General features: G+C 40.5%; 1 protein-coding gene across 3 annotated transcripts in view; it reads right to left on the reverse strand.

Moving 5' to 3' along the window:
• Positions 1-17,463, reverse strand: part of SYNJ2 (synaptojanin 2) — a 68,374-nt gene that overhangs the window by 17,045 nt on the left and 33,866 nt on the right. For 2 of the 3 annotated variants that reach the window (XM_072856028.1, XM_072856030.1), the window contains exons 6-17: positions 17,161-17,222; positions 14,197-14,293; positions 11,806-11,978; positions 11,299-11,380; positions 10,936-11,085; positions 10,673-10,838; positions 9,178-9,369; positions 6,949-7,036; positions 5,571-5,711; positions 2,516-2,708; positions 630-788; positions 252-408 (exon numbers count right to left, since the gene is read on the reverse strand). In XM_072856028.1, coding sequence (XP_072712129.1) covers positions 252-408; positions 630-788; positions 2,516-2,708; positions 5,571-5,711; positions 6,949-7,036; positions 9,178-9,369; positions 10,673-10,838; positions 10,936-11,085; positions 11,299-11,380; positions 11,806-11,978; positions 14,197-14,293; positions 17,161-17,222 — 1,660 coding nt within the window. The remainder of the gene's footprint in view (positions 1-251; positions 409-629; positions 789-2,515; positions 2,709-5,570; positions 5,712-6,948; positions 7,037-9,177; positions 9,370-10,672; positions 10,839-10,935; positions 11,086-11,298; positions 11,381-11,805; positions 11,979-14,196; positions 14,294-17,160; positions 17,223-17,463) is intronic. The other variant, XM_072856029.1, reaches the window with a different exon arrangement.

Below are 17,463 nucleotides of genomic sequence, written 5' to 3' on the forward strand. Positions count from 1 at the left end.
CTTTGTTCACACGCTCAAGAAGAAAGGGCTCTCTATCTCTGCAAATTATTCCAGTGAAGCCAAAAGAACATCTGCTTGAGTAAAGCCACTTGCAATTTAACTAAGCCTATGGGACACATCTAAAGACAGCTCTCAGCCCAGTACTCACTAACTCCTTTCCTCACCATTCACTAGATTAAATCCCTTTATGTGTGTTCTGGATGAAATCTAAAACAACTTTCAGATAAAGAAGGAGGAAAGATCCTACGCACCTGTTTTTTCAAAAGGCAGTTTCTTTCTCCACCAAAGCACTCTGTCAGTCCAAGCTGGGGTTCTGCACTTATCACTTGTATCATAAGCCTCTGAGCCAACGTCATATTTATATGTTGGTCCAAAATTAATAGTCCCTTCATGGAAGTCTTTAAAAATCTATGAAAAGAAATACCATCTCTTTGATGAAGTTACAGGTGAAGTAGGTGCCATTGTGACGTATCAACTTCCTTGCAAATAAACAACATTCTGCTTTTTAACCAAATTACTACATTCACATACTACAAACAAGGGTCTGAAAATGCAACTTTTTCACTCTCTCAAGGAATTAGACCAAGCCAACATGCAAGTATTCAAGAAAATGAGACACACTGCCTTACTTTTCCACTGGATTTTTGCTGTTGTAGTTGATCAAATTCCAAAAGTGTCTTCCAATCTTGACGTTTCAGAAAATAAAAGACTTCCTCATATGTTAGATCAATGCGATAGTTAAAATCACCACACCAGAAGACATAGTCATGTGAGAACACGCTCCGCCCCTATTTTAGAGGTACAGAATACTGTTAATGTTAAATCACATTCATGAAAACACCTTTTAAATGCACTGAAACGTACAACTCAGTCTCTCTGAATTACTAAATACTGGACCTACTTGCCACATTCTGTTGGTTAAAATCCATCTTGTGCTAAAATGGAATGGTTCTTTCACAGTCTTTTGTGTCCTGCTGAGCTGAATTTTGTAAATAAGAGTGTCAGACTCTGACCCTTGTTTCCTGAAGGTATGTCTAAGCTGGGACACCAGCTTTATATTCACAATTTGGCTATCAAGAATATTAAAAATATATGTTTGTTTCCCTAACTCATTTTACACACATATATTTACATATTCTAAATATAACATAAAATGGGCTTCTGGCACCAAAGCACATTCAGCAACAAAGGTCCTGAGTAAGAACAAGCTCCAAATTTGATCTTATGTGCATGTCATAGTTTTGTAAATGTATTGAAATAAAACATGAATGAAAATTCACTCCAATTCTAAGTTTAACATCCTATCCTCTAACCAGTCTTTTTTTTTTTTTTCTTTCCCCAGTTAAGCTATAAACCTCTAAAACCCAGAGATACGTAAAGGAAATGTTCCAGAGCTGTGGCTGTCAAAGCACTAGAGGGCACTCTTTATATGCATTATACACACAAGGTACATTTAGCTATTGTAAATGTAAAGGACATAAAATAGTTAATGCGGTATTAGAAGAAAAAACTACCATAAGCACAACTTTATGGCCATTTGGAACAGATATTCTATGCAGGACGTTCAGACTGTCAGTATTAGTTCTTACATAAAACAACTGATTGAGATGCTCTATGTGCCAAGCCTCTAAACCTTGCAAACAACAGGGAGTTAAAGTTTTATGCTTTGCAACCTAAATGCCATTTTTTGCTGACTAACCAGAATACACAAACTGATCCATTCCCTCCCTGGTTTAGGACCTCTCCAGAGAGATCTAAGAAAGAAAGCATTGTGGAAATTAAAGCAACCAACATTAAGGGAAGCAAAGAAGCACTGCTACAAATCCCATGGGTTATCTACTGGCCTGAGGAGACAAGTGTGAAATAAAACACTAGGGTGATTGATTTGACATGATTTAGGGGAAAAGTTATTCAAACAGACCAATAGTGCCTAGTTGCCACACTCTGAGAAAAGCCAGCAGTTCCTTGACACTGACACATTCATGAGAGCAAAATGAAGGGAACAGAAAGTACCGTATCAGTGACCAAGAACTAATATATCATACCTGAGCAGGAGCAGCTAAAGCACTGATGTACTGAGTAACACAGGTCTTTTAGGAACCCTTACTAACTAGTGCCAGCAAGAGCTATCAATATCATGCTCTCCAGCTCTAACACCAGTCACCTAGATCTTATCCATGAGGCCTTACAGATTTGTCAGTTAAGTTGCACTGTTCTGAAAGATCGACTGGAAAACTGCTCAAAGGTGAGGACTTTTCAAGCATTGCAGCAACTATGTTTTTTGAAAGGCATAGAACTTTTGTAAAGCAAGTGCTATATTAGGTGGCGTCTGGTCTCCTGTGAAACATGCTTCCTTTTTTTTTTTTTCTTTACCATTTTCTTTCATGCCCATTCTCCATGGCATTGAGATGACTTCTTTGATGACCTGTCATCAGACAGCTTGAGACCAGCTTTCATAATGTAAAGATACAGCCTTTATCTCCAATGTTTTTACCATACGTACCCCTATACTTACCATTGGGAAGCTGAGTTTCTGTGTGATTTCTTTATAATCTTCATTCCTCTCTTTCACCTGAGTCTGCCCAGCAGTTAAGTGACTGCATATAAAGCAGAAACTGGTACTATAGAACTGAAAACGAATGCTCACTGCCCCTTTATTTCCAGCTTTTCCTCCCATTCCTGTCTTCACGGTGTCTATTGCTACATCCCTATATTTAAAAAAAAAAAAAAAAAGAAAGAGAAGAGAGTAAAGGGCTGCAGGGACAAACATTCAATTAACTTTGACTGCAACATAAAGGAAAAGCCAGTTTACAATACCATGTCTTCTCCTCTCCAGAAAGCTTGCTGCTTTTAGGCACATCTTTTAGTTTCTTGATCATGTTCATGTACTTACATTTCAAATTAAGTATAATACAATAGTATAGAAATAAAACTATTTGAAATTATTTTCCTCCTCTTCTTGTCCCTTCCAAACAGACCAGCAAGACATTATTTCTGAAATATTGGGAATTTCTACAGAATATATCTTTCAAGTTTACGTCTACCATGATCTTTAAAATAGTGACAATAACTACATTTACTATTAGGTTTCCTTTTACTTTTGAACATATGGGAATCTATTTTTCAGACAGTTAACAATTTAATTAGTGTTACTGTGCATTGAAACCCAACTTTGCAGTTGGTGCTGGATTTTTCAATCAATTAAAGAGCAACAGATCATAACCCATAATTTGTTAAATCAGATGCAATAAAAATCAGTGATTATTAGACACAACTATTTATACCTAACTCCTAAAATGAGTTCTGTACTGATGACAAATTGCTTAGGTCCTCCATGTTGTTAATTACATACTATTTCAATGTCATGATTAGCATACACTTTACTACAGAAAGATGACTTGCTTGGCAAATCAGACCACCTGCTCACAGGATAATTTCTCCCAGATAGCCAGTCTACTCTGAGAATAAAGCATGCCTGTCTGATCAGATAAATAAATTATGAGATCATTGTTGTAACCAACCCCAGCACCATGCATGTCCTTCCCAGTGAGAAAATTTTACTTTCCAGATACTCGTCAAGCAGATCTGGACTAGAATGTTACTGGCTTTAAGCAAGGGGCAGGGGTAAAACCACTAAGTCTTATCTGAGTTATTGTCAAGCATTCATGATCTCAATGACGCAAGATGTTACAGGCTCTCTTTTTCCCCTCCTCTTCATTTTCCTCTCTCTTCCCTGCCCCCCATCTTTTCTATCTTTTTCCCCTCTTTATTTTCCTCTCTTTTCCTGACTGCAGAAACCTCTAGAAAAGACACCCTCAGGGAGGCAAAAGGGGACCATCAATGTTTTCTATGAAAAGATGGGTTTCATGCGCTCCGAAAGAAGCACATGTTCAGTCTTCTCACTCTAAGGAGTTCTCCCTTCCTGCTGCCTGTCTACCCAACTGCTGACTGATATTTATCTGACTTGCATTCATGGCAAAGGTGATGTTGAGATAACCCCCCGTACATTCAACTGCTTGTATTTCATCAATCCTTTCACTGCTGTATAAGCTTCAGCTATTCTCTCATTTTATTTCTCTATTCTCTAACTTCTGTCCTAATCTCTTCAATCTCTGCAAGCACAGAAGCCTTTTTTTGCACTTCTGATCATTTTTGTTTTCCTTTTCTAGACATGGGAAAAACTACACAAGCATACAGGTTAGGTTTGATTATGCTCACGTAACACGTAGCAGCACATTAGCATTAAATGATGAAACTTGGTCACTAAAATCAAACTCTTCCCTTTTTCTCTTGAGTTGCAAAGGGCTATTTCAAATTCCTAGCAGTTTGACAGCTGCAACAGAGCCACTGTGCCGTTCTGCTTCTGATCTCCATTTAAACCATGCATTTCCTGCTGGATTACTCAAATTTCTTGTAAGCCAGGTGAAAAGTCAAAAACTGACAGAAACACTTCTCTTCTGGATTGCTTCATACCACCAAAAATATGTAAGTTTTTAAAATCATGTTGAAGAAAGATTACTGGGAAGGCAGCAATGCAAGACTATCAGGGTTACCTGGATTGCATTACTCTGCCTCGCCTAGAGCATTTGATGTTGCAGAAGCTCTGCGCTCATCTTCTCAGTAAATATGAGACCAGAGGGAAGAAAGAGGCACCTTTTGATATTTTAACCACAAACTGCAGTAACCAATCAGTGCCCCTAACTGTAGAAGGCACTGTTTGGATCACTCTAGGCTTTAAGGACAGAGCGATGCCCAAAGATAGTTTGGGCTAATTACTCATTTCCTACCCATTCACACTTAGCCTGCATAATTCTTGCTCATGGCAAAGGCATTTTAATGCAGAAATCCATGTGGCTAGGTACTCTCATCTTTCCTCTTTAATAAAAATGAGAATCTTCTAGGGGCAAGAGGAGTTTGGTCAGTCTCCAGGGACATCCGTGCTAGTAAGCTGAGGACACACAGCTCTGCGCCTTCCTGACTAGGCACAGAGTTCTGGTTCTTGTGACATCTAGGAAAGACAAACACTTAATGGGCCCTTATAGCTCTCAAGTCTATAAAATGTCAGGGGCAAAATTAGCTCTCTTTCCCCCACCTCCCTTTCCACCTTTTCCACCATTCTTTTCAGGCCTGGAACCAGCCCTGTTTCCATATGGAAACACGAAGGAGAGGGTTAGAAAGTAAAACCTGCCCTTTGGGCAGAGGCAGGCACTTGCCTTCGCTTAGTGCTCCAAATACTAGCTCAGGTCATTCCTTTTCCAGAAAGACAGCACCCAAACAAGGTGCTACATCCTGACTGCCCACCTGGAGCAAGCCCGGCTTCTCAGCTGAACTGGAGGAAGATATTGGGGCTGCCTGGCCTTTGCACTACCCAGGAGGATGGACTCCAGACTATTGCTGCCTGGAAACATGTCTCTCTCCCACACTGAGCAGAGACCAGAATCCAGGTTTGCGTAATTCCCACCAAGCTGAAAAATCACTCCCACCCTCTCTCGCCACACTCCAACAGCAGGATGTTACTGAAGACACAGGTTGGAGGTTTTTTTTGTTTTGTTTTTGTAGGTTTTTTTTACCTGATGAAGGGGACATGATAGGGTCGTACAAAGATGAAAAGACAAACGCCAACAAGCTGTGCTGATGTCAGCTGAATGTAGCGATGAGTCCTGGAAATGGCTTTTTGAAGCTGCTCTCCCCACATTTTTCTATTCGTTGTACTGGAACAAGCATAAAATCATTTAATGGAATCAAACCACATACAGTCAATAAAATGAGCAGATTAACCGTGCCTTAGGTTTACAGACATCCATTAGGCTATACACATGCTGGCTCCAGAACGGGAAGTGCTGTAGGATGCATGGCAGAGAGAGATAATACCTCCTTGTGAGCCAGCCCAGAGTCAGCAGGGTCAGTGAGCCCAGGCACAGCACACAAATACAGTTAGCCTGCTTCTGGACATGAGAGGGATTTTGCCTGCTATGCTTAGAAAGATCCATGCTTACATGATATTTGATATCCCCATTCCCTGGGGGTAACTGGAAGCTGATTGTAGTAATCATAACCATAAAAACAAAAATCCATGTCAATCTCATGACTTCTAAGATTTCTTGTGCTCACAGTGAAGAGATCTTCTCTGGATCTTCTCTGACTGGGAGATAAATGGCTACCCACAGCTGTTGGATGCTCTTAGCTGAAGGTTTGTGGGTGGGTGCATATACCTTCGCTTCTGCAGAACTAGCGTTTTCTTATCTCCAAAGTCAACTGATAGATGCAGATATACCACCAACCCAGCAGCCATGCCAAGCACAGCTTTAACTTGTCATTCCCAAAACAGACAACTAACTGGTCAGCATAATGAATCAGCATGGGAAACATTATCTTCAGGGTTCCATCCCTATTCCTCCTTCAGATTCAAAAGGACCAGTATACACCACAGCCTACTGTACATGCTGACAGCCCAAGCTCAGGGCTTTGCCTTTAACTCCTTCTCTAGTCATAATTTTTACAAATACAATTAGCCACAGAGTCATTTCATTCCTTTTAGAATTCCCACATGAATGTCAATTATGTTTGTAGTCACTGAGCACATTTCTCCAACATCAGACAGGGGTTTAAGGACAAGCGTTAAATCAATGTCGACCGTCAGAATCCTCTGCCAACACAAAGACTTAAGAGACTTAGAAAACATAGTGTATTCTACTGTACAGAAGTTCACAGAGAAACAGCACTTTCAACACCATCCCAGTGCCATTTGTTAATGGCAAACATACTTCCAGCTATGATTACAAGCAACAGAGTTGGAAGGACGTATTCTATACACCTGACCATACAAAGCACAACTCTGGAGGCTTTTGTTTGGCTGGTTCCTTTGGGGGAAGAGTGTGCTCTTTTCTGGGTTTTTTTTTGTTTTTGAGGTTTGGGGTTTTTTGTTATTTTGGGTTTTTTTTAACCTACCTGGCATTCACAATATTCCCTGCACTTAATTCAACCATCTCTTCAAATCCCACTGCAAATATGTCAGGAGGGCAGTTCTCATCATCTGCTGGCAAGAGGAAAAAGTCATACAAGAGTTACTATTTTGTTGTTTCTTCTAACGACTTGTTTTCTAATTTCTGTCAGAGATCATTCCTGTAGTTCTATCTTGTGTATCCCCTGCCAAGCTATACATATTCATAGCTCCTTTAATCTAATCTCACAAAACAACCCCTGCAGTTCCTCTGAAATTTCTTCCTGCTTTTCTCCCACCAGTTGGTCTCCATCTCTCTTGCAGGAAGCAGTTCAGAACAGAGCATTATATTGTAGCAATGTTAAGATGAGAAAATATTCAATGTTCTCTCTCCCTCACCCCGCTCATCACTGAAGCCACAACATCTCACTACCCACCACCTTTCACCCACTTGTCATTTTACCCAACATGCTTTTCCTTTTCTTTTTTGACACTAATTGCTATGTAACTGAACTTACTGTCCACACACCAGTATGTCCCTTCCTTCTCAATGCCTTTAGTAAATTTATCTACTCATTTAAGGAAGCCTTTGAAGTTTCTTCCTATCTTCCTTCTTCTGAGTCTAACCTAAGGTTAGGTTAGGTCACTCTAGAGCACAGTGATTCTCCCTTCCCTGGCCCAGGCATGTGGATACCTGGTAAAACACCAAAGATCCAATGCTCTCATATAATAGCGTGAAGCACATCTCTTGACTCATCAGGTCTGTCCATTGCATAAGGGGATTTTATTATTTTTTTTTTAAACTGTCATATGACTAAGGTAACAGTAACTTAATTCAACATGAAGACCTAAATAGTAGACAATCATAGGAACCTAAATCAGACCTGCCTCAGAAAATAAGAACAGAAAGAAAAGTAAAATATGCAGCAACTCTCTGTAGACACAAGGGTGAAACTAGCACACGACAGCTAGCCTCCTTTACTGGCTTAACATGACAAGTGCTGTCATACGTGTATTTCCCATTAATAATTTTGGACATTTGTCTTTGAACACTTACCCATTGGTGTAGGCACTGTACTGACATTACCACAAACATGGACATTTGCATGGTCATACCCTAGCTCTGCCCATTCACATAAAACTCAGCTCCCTTCCAGAAGCTGCTTAGACCTATCACATTATGGCTGCCTGTACCATTTAGTCCTGCTCCTCCCGTTCTCTCAGGGGAAGGCCTGGCAAGGCTAGCACATGCCAGGCTCTCAATGAATTTTGGTATCATGGGCATAGTCATGTGCTAACACATCTAAACTGTTTCTGAAACAGACTGGACCAATCACCCACCCAAGCTGCTCAGAGTACAGTTGTCTGCACCTAATCACATATCCATGCACTCAAGCACTAAGGGTTCAAACGACACAACTCGTGTAAGCAGCCAAGGATTTGAGGAATTAATTCCTGAGCTTGAAGGTTAGCCACAGGAATATCCCTGTGATGCCTGCAGGAAGCTAAATGTTCCACTGTAACAATAAAAGCACAGGTTTTGCAATAGTTTTGCAACCACTCAATTTTTAAGTGACAGAACATTCACTTTTCATTTGCCTTAATAAAATCTGTAAATCAATTACAATACCTGACCTTGTTCTGCAAGTAAGAAATTCAGCAGCCAATTTAAGCAAGCCACAAGCACAAGAGCTTTCTATAGTGCTAAAGAAAGGAAACTGCCTTCAACAAATGTAATAATATAACTCTTTTTGTCTGAAGGTTTTGATAGTAACATTTCCAGACAATCTCAGAGTCCAGATTGTACAGATAAGTATAGCTCCAGATAAAGACCAAGGAGACATTCTGAGGGCACCTAAGCATGTAGCTCCCACTCACAATGAAGAACAAAGGATAGAGATATTGAAGAAGAAAACGGAATATGGGATGCAGAATAGGCAGATACACCCCACGACGGCATGAAAGGGACCTCTGAATTCTGACCTGCTGAAGGTTTAAAGCAGAGTCACCTGGCACAGACTCATGAGTTGCTCTGACTGTCAGGAGCCCTTCACACGCACTGTTCCACTGCTGAGGGGAGGCAGCACAAGTCTACATGGGGCTGAATACACCCCTGAGAATTGAAAGAAAATTCCCTCCAAGATGCACTGCCTTTGAAAGGAGCAGCTGTGTCCCAACTTGCTAACCCTAGAGATGCCAGCAAATATTGCTTACACATTTGGACTGTGAAGTCTTACCCTGAAATTCAGAAACTCCAGAGAGCTTGGGAGAATCCAGCAGCCAGTCTGTCAGCTCGCTGGTACCGAGGATGTTGCTTCGAAACTGCTTCCCTCCATTCACATTCCAGGTCCCCGTGGCAACACGAACACGCTTGAAGCTTGTGAATTCAAACTGACGCTCTGACATGGCCTTCAAAATACTTGGAGTTACTGACGGAAGAGGGGAGACAGAAAGAGGGTGTGTAAAAGAAGAACATGCTGTAAAAGGACAGAAAGCATGCAGACAGCAGCAACACAGTCACTGTGAAATAATGACATTACCCTAGCAGCAACAACACAAAAGCTAAGGACCAACTCCAATGACAATGGTAATAACTACAAGATAACTGGGGTTGATGTCAGCAATTTCTCTTCCAGAAACCAGGTACCTTTTGAAAGCTTGTGAAGGGCTGGTCACTCACTTTCAGCATACATTTTCCTGCACTACTTCAAGTAATAAGCAAACAAATTATTTTTCCTCCCTTAATCTTTTCAGTTTAACCTACAGCAATCAAGCATGTCACAAGTTATGACTTAAATTGAAGCCCTAAGAAGTTCAGAGTGTGGGGAGAAAGGCAGAGAGCAGCACAGAGTCTCACATCAGTCCAAAACTAGCACTGTTGTGGCTCTCTAGGCTGGTCAGAACTCCTCACAGGAAAGAGTTACATTCATTTATTTTTTATTAGTATAGAAAATTAGCAGTGTGCTTTTTTTGTGCAAGCACCTGAGGTAACCTTAGTCTTTAACTACCTGATTTGCATTGGCAGTCAAGCATAGAGAAGCTATCTGTATTTTCCTTGTGGTTCACATCAGGGAACAGCCCCAGGATTGAAGTGGCGCTGAATGGTTCACGTCTATCCTGTTAAAATCCAGCAGTTCTCTGGAGCAAACTGACCACCTGATACTGCTTGTGGGTGCCAATTATCCTATATTTTGCACAGAAGTATCTTCTCAGAGAGAGCTAAGTTGGTTTACTCTAGATGGGTGCAAACAAATGTGTATATGTTGCAGTCTATCAGGGCCTGGAGTAAAGCAGGGAATGAACCAACATAACAACATAAATGTGCCTTTAAAGATCCAAATGGCTAAAAGCATGCACAAACTGCAGGCCAAAAATAAGGAGATAAAAAATCTGAGCTCAAGAGATTTCCTCAAGACAAACTCAGACAGGACCAGACTGGAAATATAGCCCTAAAATCTTTCCCTCTGGTCCAACTCCTCTAAACTGTCAGAGAAGATCATCATCAAACAGCAGACAAACATACTCAGAAGTCCAAAACAAAATATGAGAAATAAGCACAATGGAATTAAAACACACAGAGTTGTGCTATGGTCACTTGAAAGCAGTGTTTTAAACAATAGATTTGTGCAAAAAGTAGCTTATTTATTGATTTTTTCAAAAGGGTGCAATTGCTTGTATCACACAGCTAAAAACAGACACAAAAGAAAAGCAAAGGATTTACACTGGCCTTACCCAGCAGTGCAGTGTGATCCATGAGCATCTTGCCTTTGTCTGCATATTCCTCACTGAAGAAGTCACCCATGAGCAGCAACTTGATGGCTTCCTGCTTTACCGCATCAAAAAAATTTGACTGAATGGTGCGAGAGACAGAGCGGGCGCCATCCTTGAGTTTCCCAACCTACATCAGACAGGAATCATCAGTGCAAGTGACACTGAAGAGTAAATTGGACATCTTTCTTTACTTGCGAGTAAACAGTTTTGCCATTTCTCTTTACCTTGTGCTTCCCCTCAAGGGCACGACTGCCAGTAAATACTCTGCTCAGGTTATGACCGTTGAGAGTCCACATTGCTTTGTAGGATTCCACAAAGCGCTCAATTATAGATTTAGAGTTCAATCCAAGGCTCTCTAATTGAGCAAGCAGGATCTGGATTAGGTGCAGAAGGAGAAAAAACAACAACGTTGTTCTTAAATGTGTTTTTGCTTTTTATCCTCACTTTAAGTATTCCGGCCAGCACCATTCTGTATCATAGAGCTGGCAAGACAGACTTGTATCACTGAGGCTTATGCCCTCTTTCCTGTCTTCCCCATGGAACAGACAATGTACAGGCATCCACGAAAGGTCCTCTGACAAACTCACCTCCAGTGCAATGAAGGACTGTACACTATTAGTACGATCCAGGCAGTCCAAACAATTCATTCGAAAAGTACCTGTCTGCAGACTTTGGTAACCAAACACAAGAGGAGGGAGGAAAAAAAGGTATATTTTAAAATAACATCTAATCATGAGTTGATTGAACAAGATCATCAAATGTTCAGCCTGAACATACCCACCCACATTTTGACAGTGCAAGCACATTGTGCACAATGTATCCATTAACATGTCTAATTACTTGACTACGTCTGCAAAACTGTAAAATCCATGCACTGCAAAACTGCAAATCCATGCACTGGTAATTTTCCAGATTTCAAACAGTGGAGATGCAGTTAAGCCAAATAATCTATTTAGCACCAAGACTACACTTTGTCTCAAAATTGTATTTCAAGATGGTCATTTATGCTCATGGTCCAAACATGGCAAGCAACTTGGGAAGGCCAGGACAGGTGGTGCCTGGCTATGCTGGGACAGGGGGGCAGGGACACTCACCGTGGACTTACATTCTCGCCCTTTGTGAAGATTCCAAAGTCTTCCCAGTGCAACTTCAGCTGAGGCCTCAGCAAATTTTCCAGTTTCTCAGTTTTCCCACCTTTTGCAAATTGGTGGTAGTCAAAGTTTATCATGGGAGTGTCTGCCGCATGGGAAGAGGCCCATAGCAGTTTCTGTTTAGATAGAGAATGAAGGAAAACAAATCCTGCTCAAGCCACAGTGTAAGGATCGGTACCAGCATGCTTTTATCATTACTATACTTTGACTGTTTATCACATTTTCAATATTGAGAAGTTCATATGGATTTTGAAAGGCCAGACATGAAAAAAAGCAACTGAAGTTCCTATTTGTTTTCTTTCCAAACGTAAACTGGATAGTTAGACCCCAATTTTTCTGCAGGGGAACTCAAACTGTAACTGCAAAGTATGCCTCAGAATTGCTGCTGTCTGCACCTTAGCTAGTGGCAGCCCTTCAGCTGCGGGCTGCTACCTCTGTGCGTGAGGGTGTACAGCAACAGTGATGCTCTGGGCAGGCTCAGGACCAGGACCCTGATGGGAAGGGTGTCCAGAGCTGCTTAAAGGTACAGGAGTGTAACAGCGCATGGGTATATTTTTTAACCATTCCTGAAGTGCCAAGACATGGGAAAATATGGCCCTAAATTTAGGTAGAGGATGCGTGGGTAGGAAGTAAGAAAGTAATGTCCCAGGAAACATATTATGAAATGTTTGTGGTAAATCACAAAAGTGAAAGAGGAGGCACAAATAGCCTCATTATTTCATCTCCAATTTCCATGACCTCACATGCGTTTCCGTAATCACCACAAATTTCATTAAGGTATCTGTAATAGATATGACAATAATACATCCTGCTCTCTATGACAAAGCCAGAGAGAACTGTTATATTAACTCTAACTATGTAAGCCTTTGTCTATTCTCTTTCCTCCTGCACATTCTCATCTCAAGAGACGGATACTTTACTCCACTTGGATTGCAACACAAATGGAACAAAACAATTCTGATATTACAATAAAAGTGTACATGCAGCAGTTACACCAGTATAATTGTATGAAGTAAGCCATTAAGCCTTCCCCACAGAAACAAATTTAAAGGTGTTGCATGGTGTTTGGAGAGAGACGTGCAAAATACATTTCACTACACTGCTACAAAAGCCAAAAACACCTGGTATCTGCTTCTCTGTTGTCCACACCTCAACTTGCCTTTACAGCTGCTGGCAGTAATAATGCACTTGAGGATGATATTTACCCACTGCCTGAGCGTACATCATTGTCAGAGTATTTGTAACTCTACACTACAGCATTGCTTTTACTGTAAACATAATCAAATCTGTTAGAGGGGATGCTTACGAGAGGAACAGCATTACTGGGAACAGTATTGATTTTTGGGCTGGTAACAGCTGATTCAGGTAACAGCTGAAGGTAAGTTGGTCATTTACAATTTTTCATTTGTTCGTGTTGCATAAACAAATGGTAGCGGTGACATTCTGATCAAGGAAACCCAGCAGCAGTAATTACACGGATATTTTGAACCAACTCTGATAAGAATTACTAAGATTGCAGCAAGAGCTGGGAGAAGAGGAAGGTATACGAGCAAAGGAAGATGGAGAAGAAAAGAAATAAACTAATGACAGAAAAGGAGAAAAGTTTCCATTCCTAATCATTTCCCTATGAATTACTTTCTTTTTAATTCAAGCTCTTTAAAATCAAAGTAAAAATTAACTATATATTCTCTCCAAACATCCATTTATTAAAGCACAAAGGTAAAGAAAAGACCAAGAGGTGGTCGTTTTGAATGGGTACAAAACTTCAGTTTCCAGTGCTGTCAGTCTAAATTCTTTCAGCTCACAGAGTGCTTTCATAATGTATTTATTTTTAAACATCAATAAAGTTTAACAATTAAACCAGATCTTTATTTCAAATAAATGAATGAATGCAAGGTCTTTATTCTAGAGATGCCCTGTTTCTGACTTAATCTCTGTACGATACTGGCCAGAACACTGTCTTCAAGAATGCGAGTGTTTGATAAAATCTCAGTATTAAACCAGCAGGAAAAGTCAGACTTGTAACCTCATAAGTTATTAGAGCATTTTGCAAGTGATCATCTCTTACCCTTAAATTTCAATATTTTTGCAAAATAAACTATAAAAACTATTTTAAAGATAGGGAAATCAAGAGATTATAGAGGCTTATCTGTGTCATGCAGAAATTCAGTAAGAAGCTGAAAACAGAAGCTAGGACCAGACTTCACTTCTGTACCTTCCTCATTGCCTTGCAAGCTTGAGTCATAATCACTTTCTTTGGCCATACTCTGTACAGGGGAAGACTTTCACTTTGTCACTTTCCACTGGGAAGGGGGGGGGAATCTTTGCTTTTACCTTAAAAGCTCTGTTGAGCACCTCCTCCCCTCCTCTGCTTCCCAACAGGTTAACGATCACTTGTTTTCCATACTGCTCTTTCAGAAGCATCATATGCCTACAGCAAAAGCAACCATAATAAGTGCTAAACAAAACCATGTTATGTTGCATACCTTTTTCAAAATACAGAAGTAGAGACCACTGGTTGTTCCATCCAGCAGAAAGTTTCAGCCACAGCAGCTACAGACATTTTCCTCAGTTTCCTTGCAATCAATTATTAAATAGTACAAATGGCAAAAGTACGCAATTAATGGACACAGTATTTTGTACTGAACTTAAAGAAAGCAGCATGTTAGGAAACAGGCCCCAGATCTTTTATGTCACTGTTAGCTTTGGTATTGCCCTTTGTATGCTCCCACCTCTTGGCTGTCAGCCTGGGAACTACATACGAAAGACAAGAAGAGAGAAAAACATAGTACACTTCAACAGGAATTGCCCAGCATCTTGCAGTGCTGAGCCTACAAAGAGTCAGCAGCAGCAATGGGTCTAGGACTCCTGTGCCAAGGCCAGAGAGGCACAAACACACATCATAGGTGACAGGGTTCAAACATCTCTGAGCTACCGCAACACTGAGACATTCACTCTCAACTTAATTAAATTAAGCAGGAGGGTTAGCAATCACAAGAACTGCTGTGCTGGATCAGACCAAAGGTCCTTTTAGCCAAGTGGCCTGGCCCAGATTCTCCAGGAAAAACACAAAATAAGACAAGTATAAAGTGGGGGGTTTTTTGGCATATATCCCCAACCTCTCAAAGCCTGACATTTAGGGACTCTAAAGTCAAGAGCTTTTAGCCAGATGCAGAGGCACCCATTCTCCCCTCAATACATTTTTTTCAAGTTGGCATGTGTGTGCTACATGAGCTGTGCTGGCTCATCAAGAAACAATTAGATCTTAAAGCCATCTTCCACCATGTACTAACAACATTGTAGTAGTACTTAAGAGTAAGCTGGATAGAAATAGACAAGAAAAACAAAATAAACACACAAATGAAAAGCTATTACATGCTGCAAAGCGACACGCAATGGCAAAGCATCAGAAAAACAGCAAGCACACATCTTCTGGCATGCACCTTTAAGTCCTATAACCAGAAATAAGCCACACAGAAAACCACGGAAGGGAAGAAAACAAATAAAAAGTTATCAGCATGGTCTTCAAGAAACATGGCTGAATATATTTTCTGATGCTATTTATGTTCCTGATTCTGCAACCAGTTCTCTGTACGCCAACTCTTCCCATACATTTGCACCCCTCTGATGCCAGCATCAAGGTCCTACTTCTCCGCCAATGTTGCTTCCTTACAACAAAACTGCTGAAGTTCAGGTCACCTCCTTGAGTACTGTAAGCAGAGCTCCCCGAGGACTTCTCAGGGAGAAGGGATGAAAAAGATCCACTAACAAGATTACCATTTGCTTCTCACAGTGCCTTCTCAACACATTAATCTACCAGATGGGAAAATGAAACAGGCTAAATCCACTCCAACACTCTCAGAAAAGCTGTAGCAGGTTGTTAAGTTTCAATGTCTTTTTCCATATAAGCAGTTACTTATTCCTTGCCCATTTTCAAAGGACTATCTTTTGCAGACCTGTAAGCAGAGAGATCCCTAACTTCATCTAACCTAAAGGCTTTACTGTGCACAAGGGAAAGAAAGAATATGCAAGTAGATCCTCATGTTCATGTTTCTTACAAGAAAGCTATTCACCAGTTGCATCAGGGTCAGAGAGAAAAGATTCTCTGAGCTAAATGGTCTTATAGGGTTGTTCCTTGCTGAGGTACTCTCAATTTCTTGGGCAGCACAAAAGGATGCTGAGTAAGTTATTGTTTTATTCTTATATAAATTATATCTGCTGTGGAAGGCAAACCTCTAAGATGGAGCTTCAGGGACACTGGCAGGGCAAGTTATCATGGCACCAGATGACCACAAGACCACAGGTCTCAAAGGCATTTGAATTCAGTAGGATTTAAGAGCCTTAAAAAGCTTGGAGAATGTAGGCTAAGACCCTTCGGAGCAGGGACTGCTATGGTGCATACTCCCTTTAGATTCTAATCCTTGTTTGGGGTCTTCAGCACTGCAAAACTATTGACAGTCAGTAATGTCATGTTTGCTAACAGCTGCAGTAAATGAAATGAAGGAATTAACAGGCCTTACCCAAAATTAACACAAACTCCAACTTGCCAAAACCAAAGCAAAATAGAAATTAATCACATGACCTGGCACTTAAAAGTTGAAAATTTCCCACAGGCCAAATCCTTCCTGTCCTTTTCAGGCAATGTTCCCACTGACATCCATGGGAGTTTGCCCTTAAAGGATAGCACTTCATAGTCAGTCATTCAAAGGAATCAAGCTAATGTATGGCGCTTTTTACAGTTTCCAGCTGACAAACAGAGTATTAATGGTTTAAAAAGGTTTAGAAGCCAGTCTTTGGGTAAAGTAGAAAAGCATCAGCATGACAGCATCATATAATATGATCATAGAATAAGACACTTATTTCTGTATAGCAGTAAAACAATGAGGAGAAAAACAAATCCAGATTGGAGAGGAAGCAGTGGTTACTTTTTAATTACCTGGGTTACAGTGGTAAAGAACATATGTTCTGTGTACCTTAAGAGTAAATTCACATTTGTTGGCTCACAAAGGGTTACACAGACCTTCCTTTTGCATACCACTCAGTATTTCTTAGCTTTTACAGAAACAAGCCAGGAGACCAAATTAATTCAATTACCGTTGAAAACAGAAAGGAAAATGCACAAAAATAAGTGAATAAATAAAGTAAACCCACTTAATAATCCCACAACACCTGGGGGATTGGCAACATCATCTGAGAGATGTTTTACATCTCTTAGGATTTACTAGGAAGGCATAAAGTTGTGGAATCTTGGTTAAATGCCAGGCTGCTGTGTTATTGCCGAAGTGGAATGAAGCTTACCTGTCAAAGGCAGGAGCATTAGCTTCCAGACCTCTGTTAAGCCTTAGATGATGAGAACCCACCTAAAATAAAATATTGGAAAGAGAAGAAAGAGAGAAATAACTTCTTAAATTGCTAGTCCTAAATCACTAGATGTCTCCCTTTTTCCTTCAGAGAAAAACATCTCTCTGACAGCACCAGACACCTCTAACAGACTCCACACACCCACACACATAATATCCTTAATACAAAAGCCACAGCTTTTATTAGACAACAACATTTACAACTACAAGTGCAAACATGATTATCATTAAGCAAAGGGAT

The sequence above is a fragment of the Ciconia boyciana genome, chromosome 3 (assembly GCF_034638445.1).
Source record: "Ciconia boyciana chromosome 3, ASM3463844v1, whole genome shotgun sequence".
Lineage (NCBI taxonomy): Eukaryota > Metazoa > Chordata > Aves > Ciconiiformes > Ciconiidae > Ciconia > Ciconia boyciana.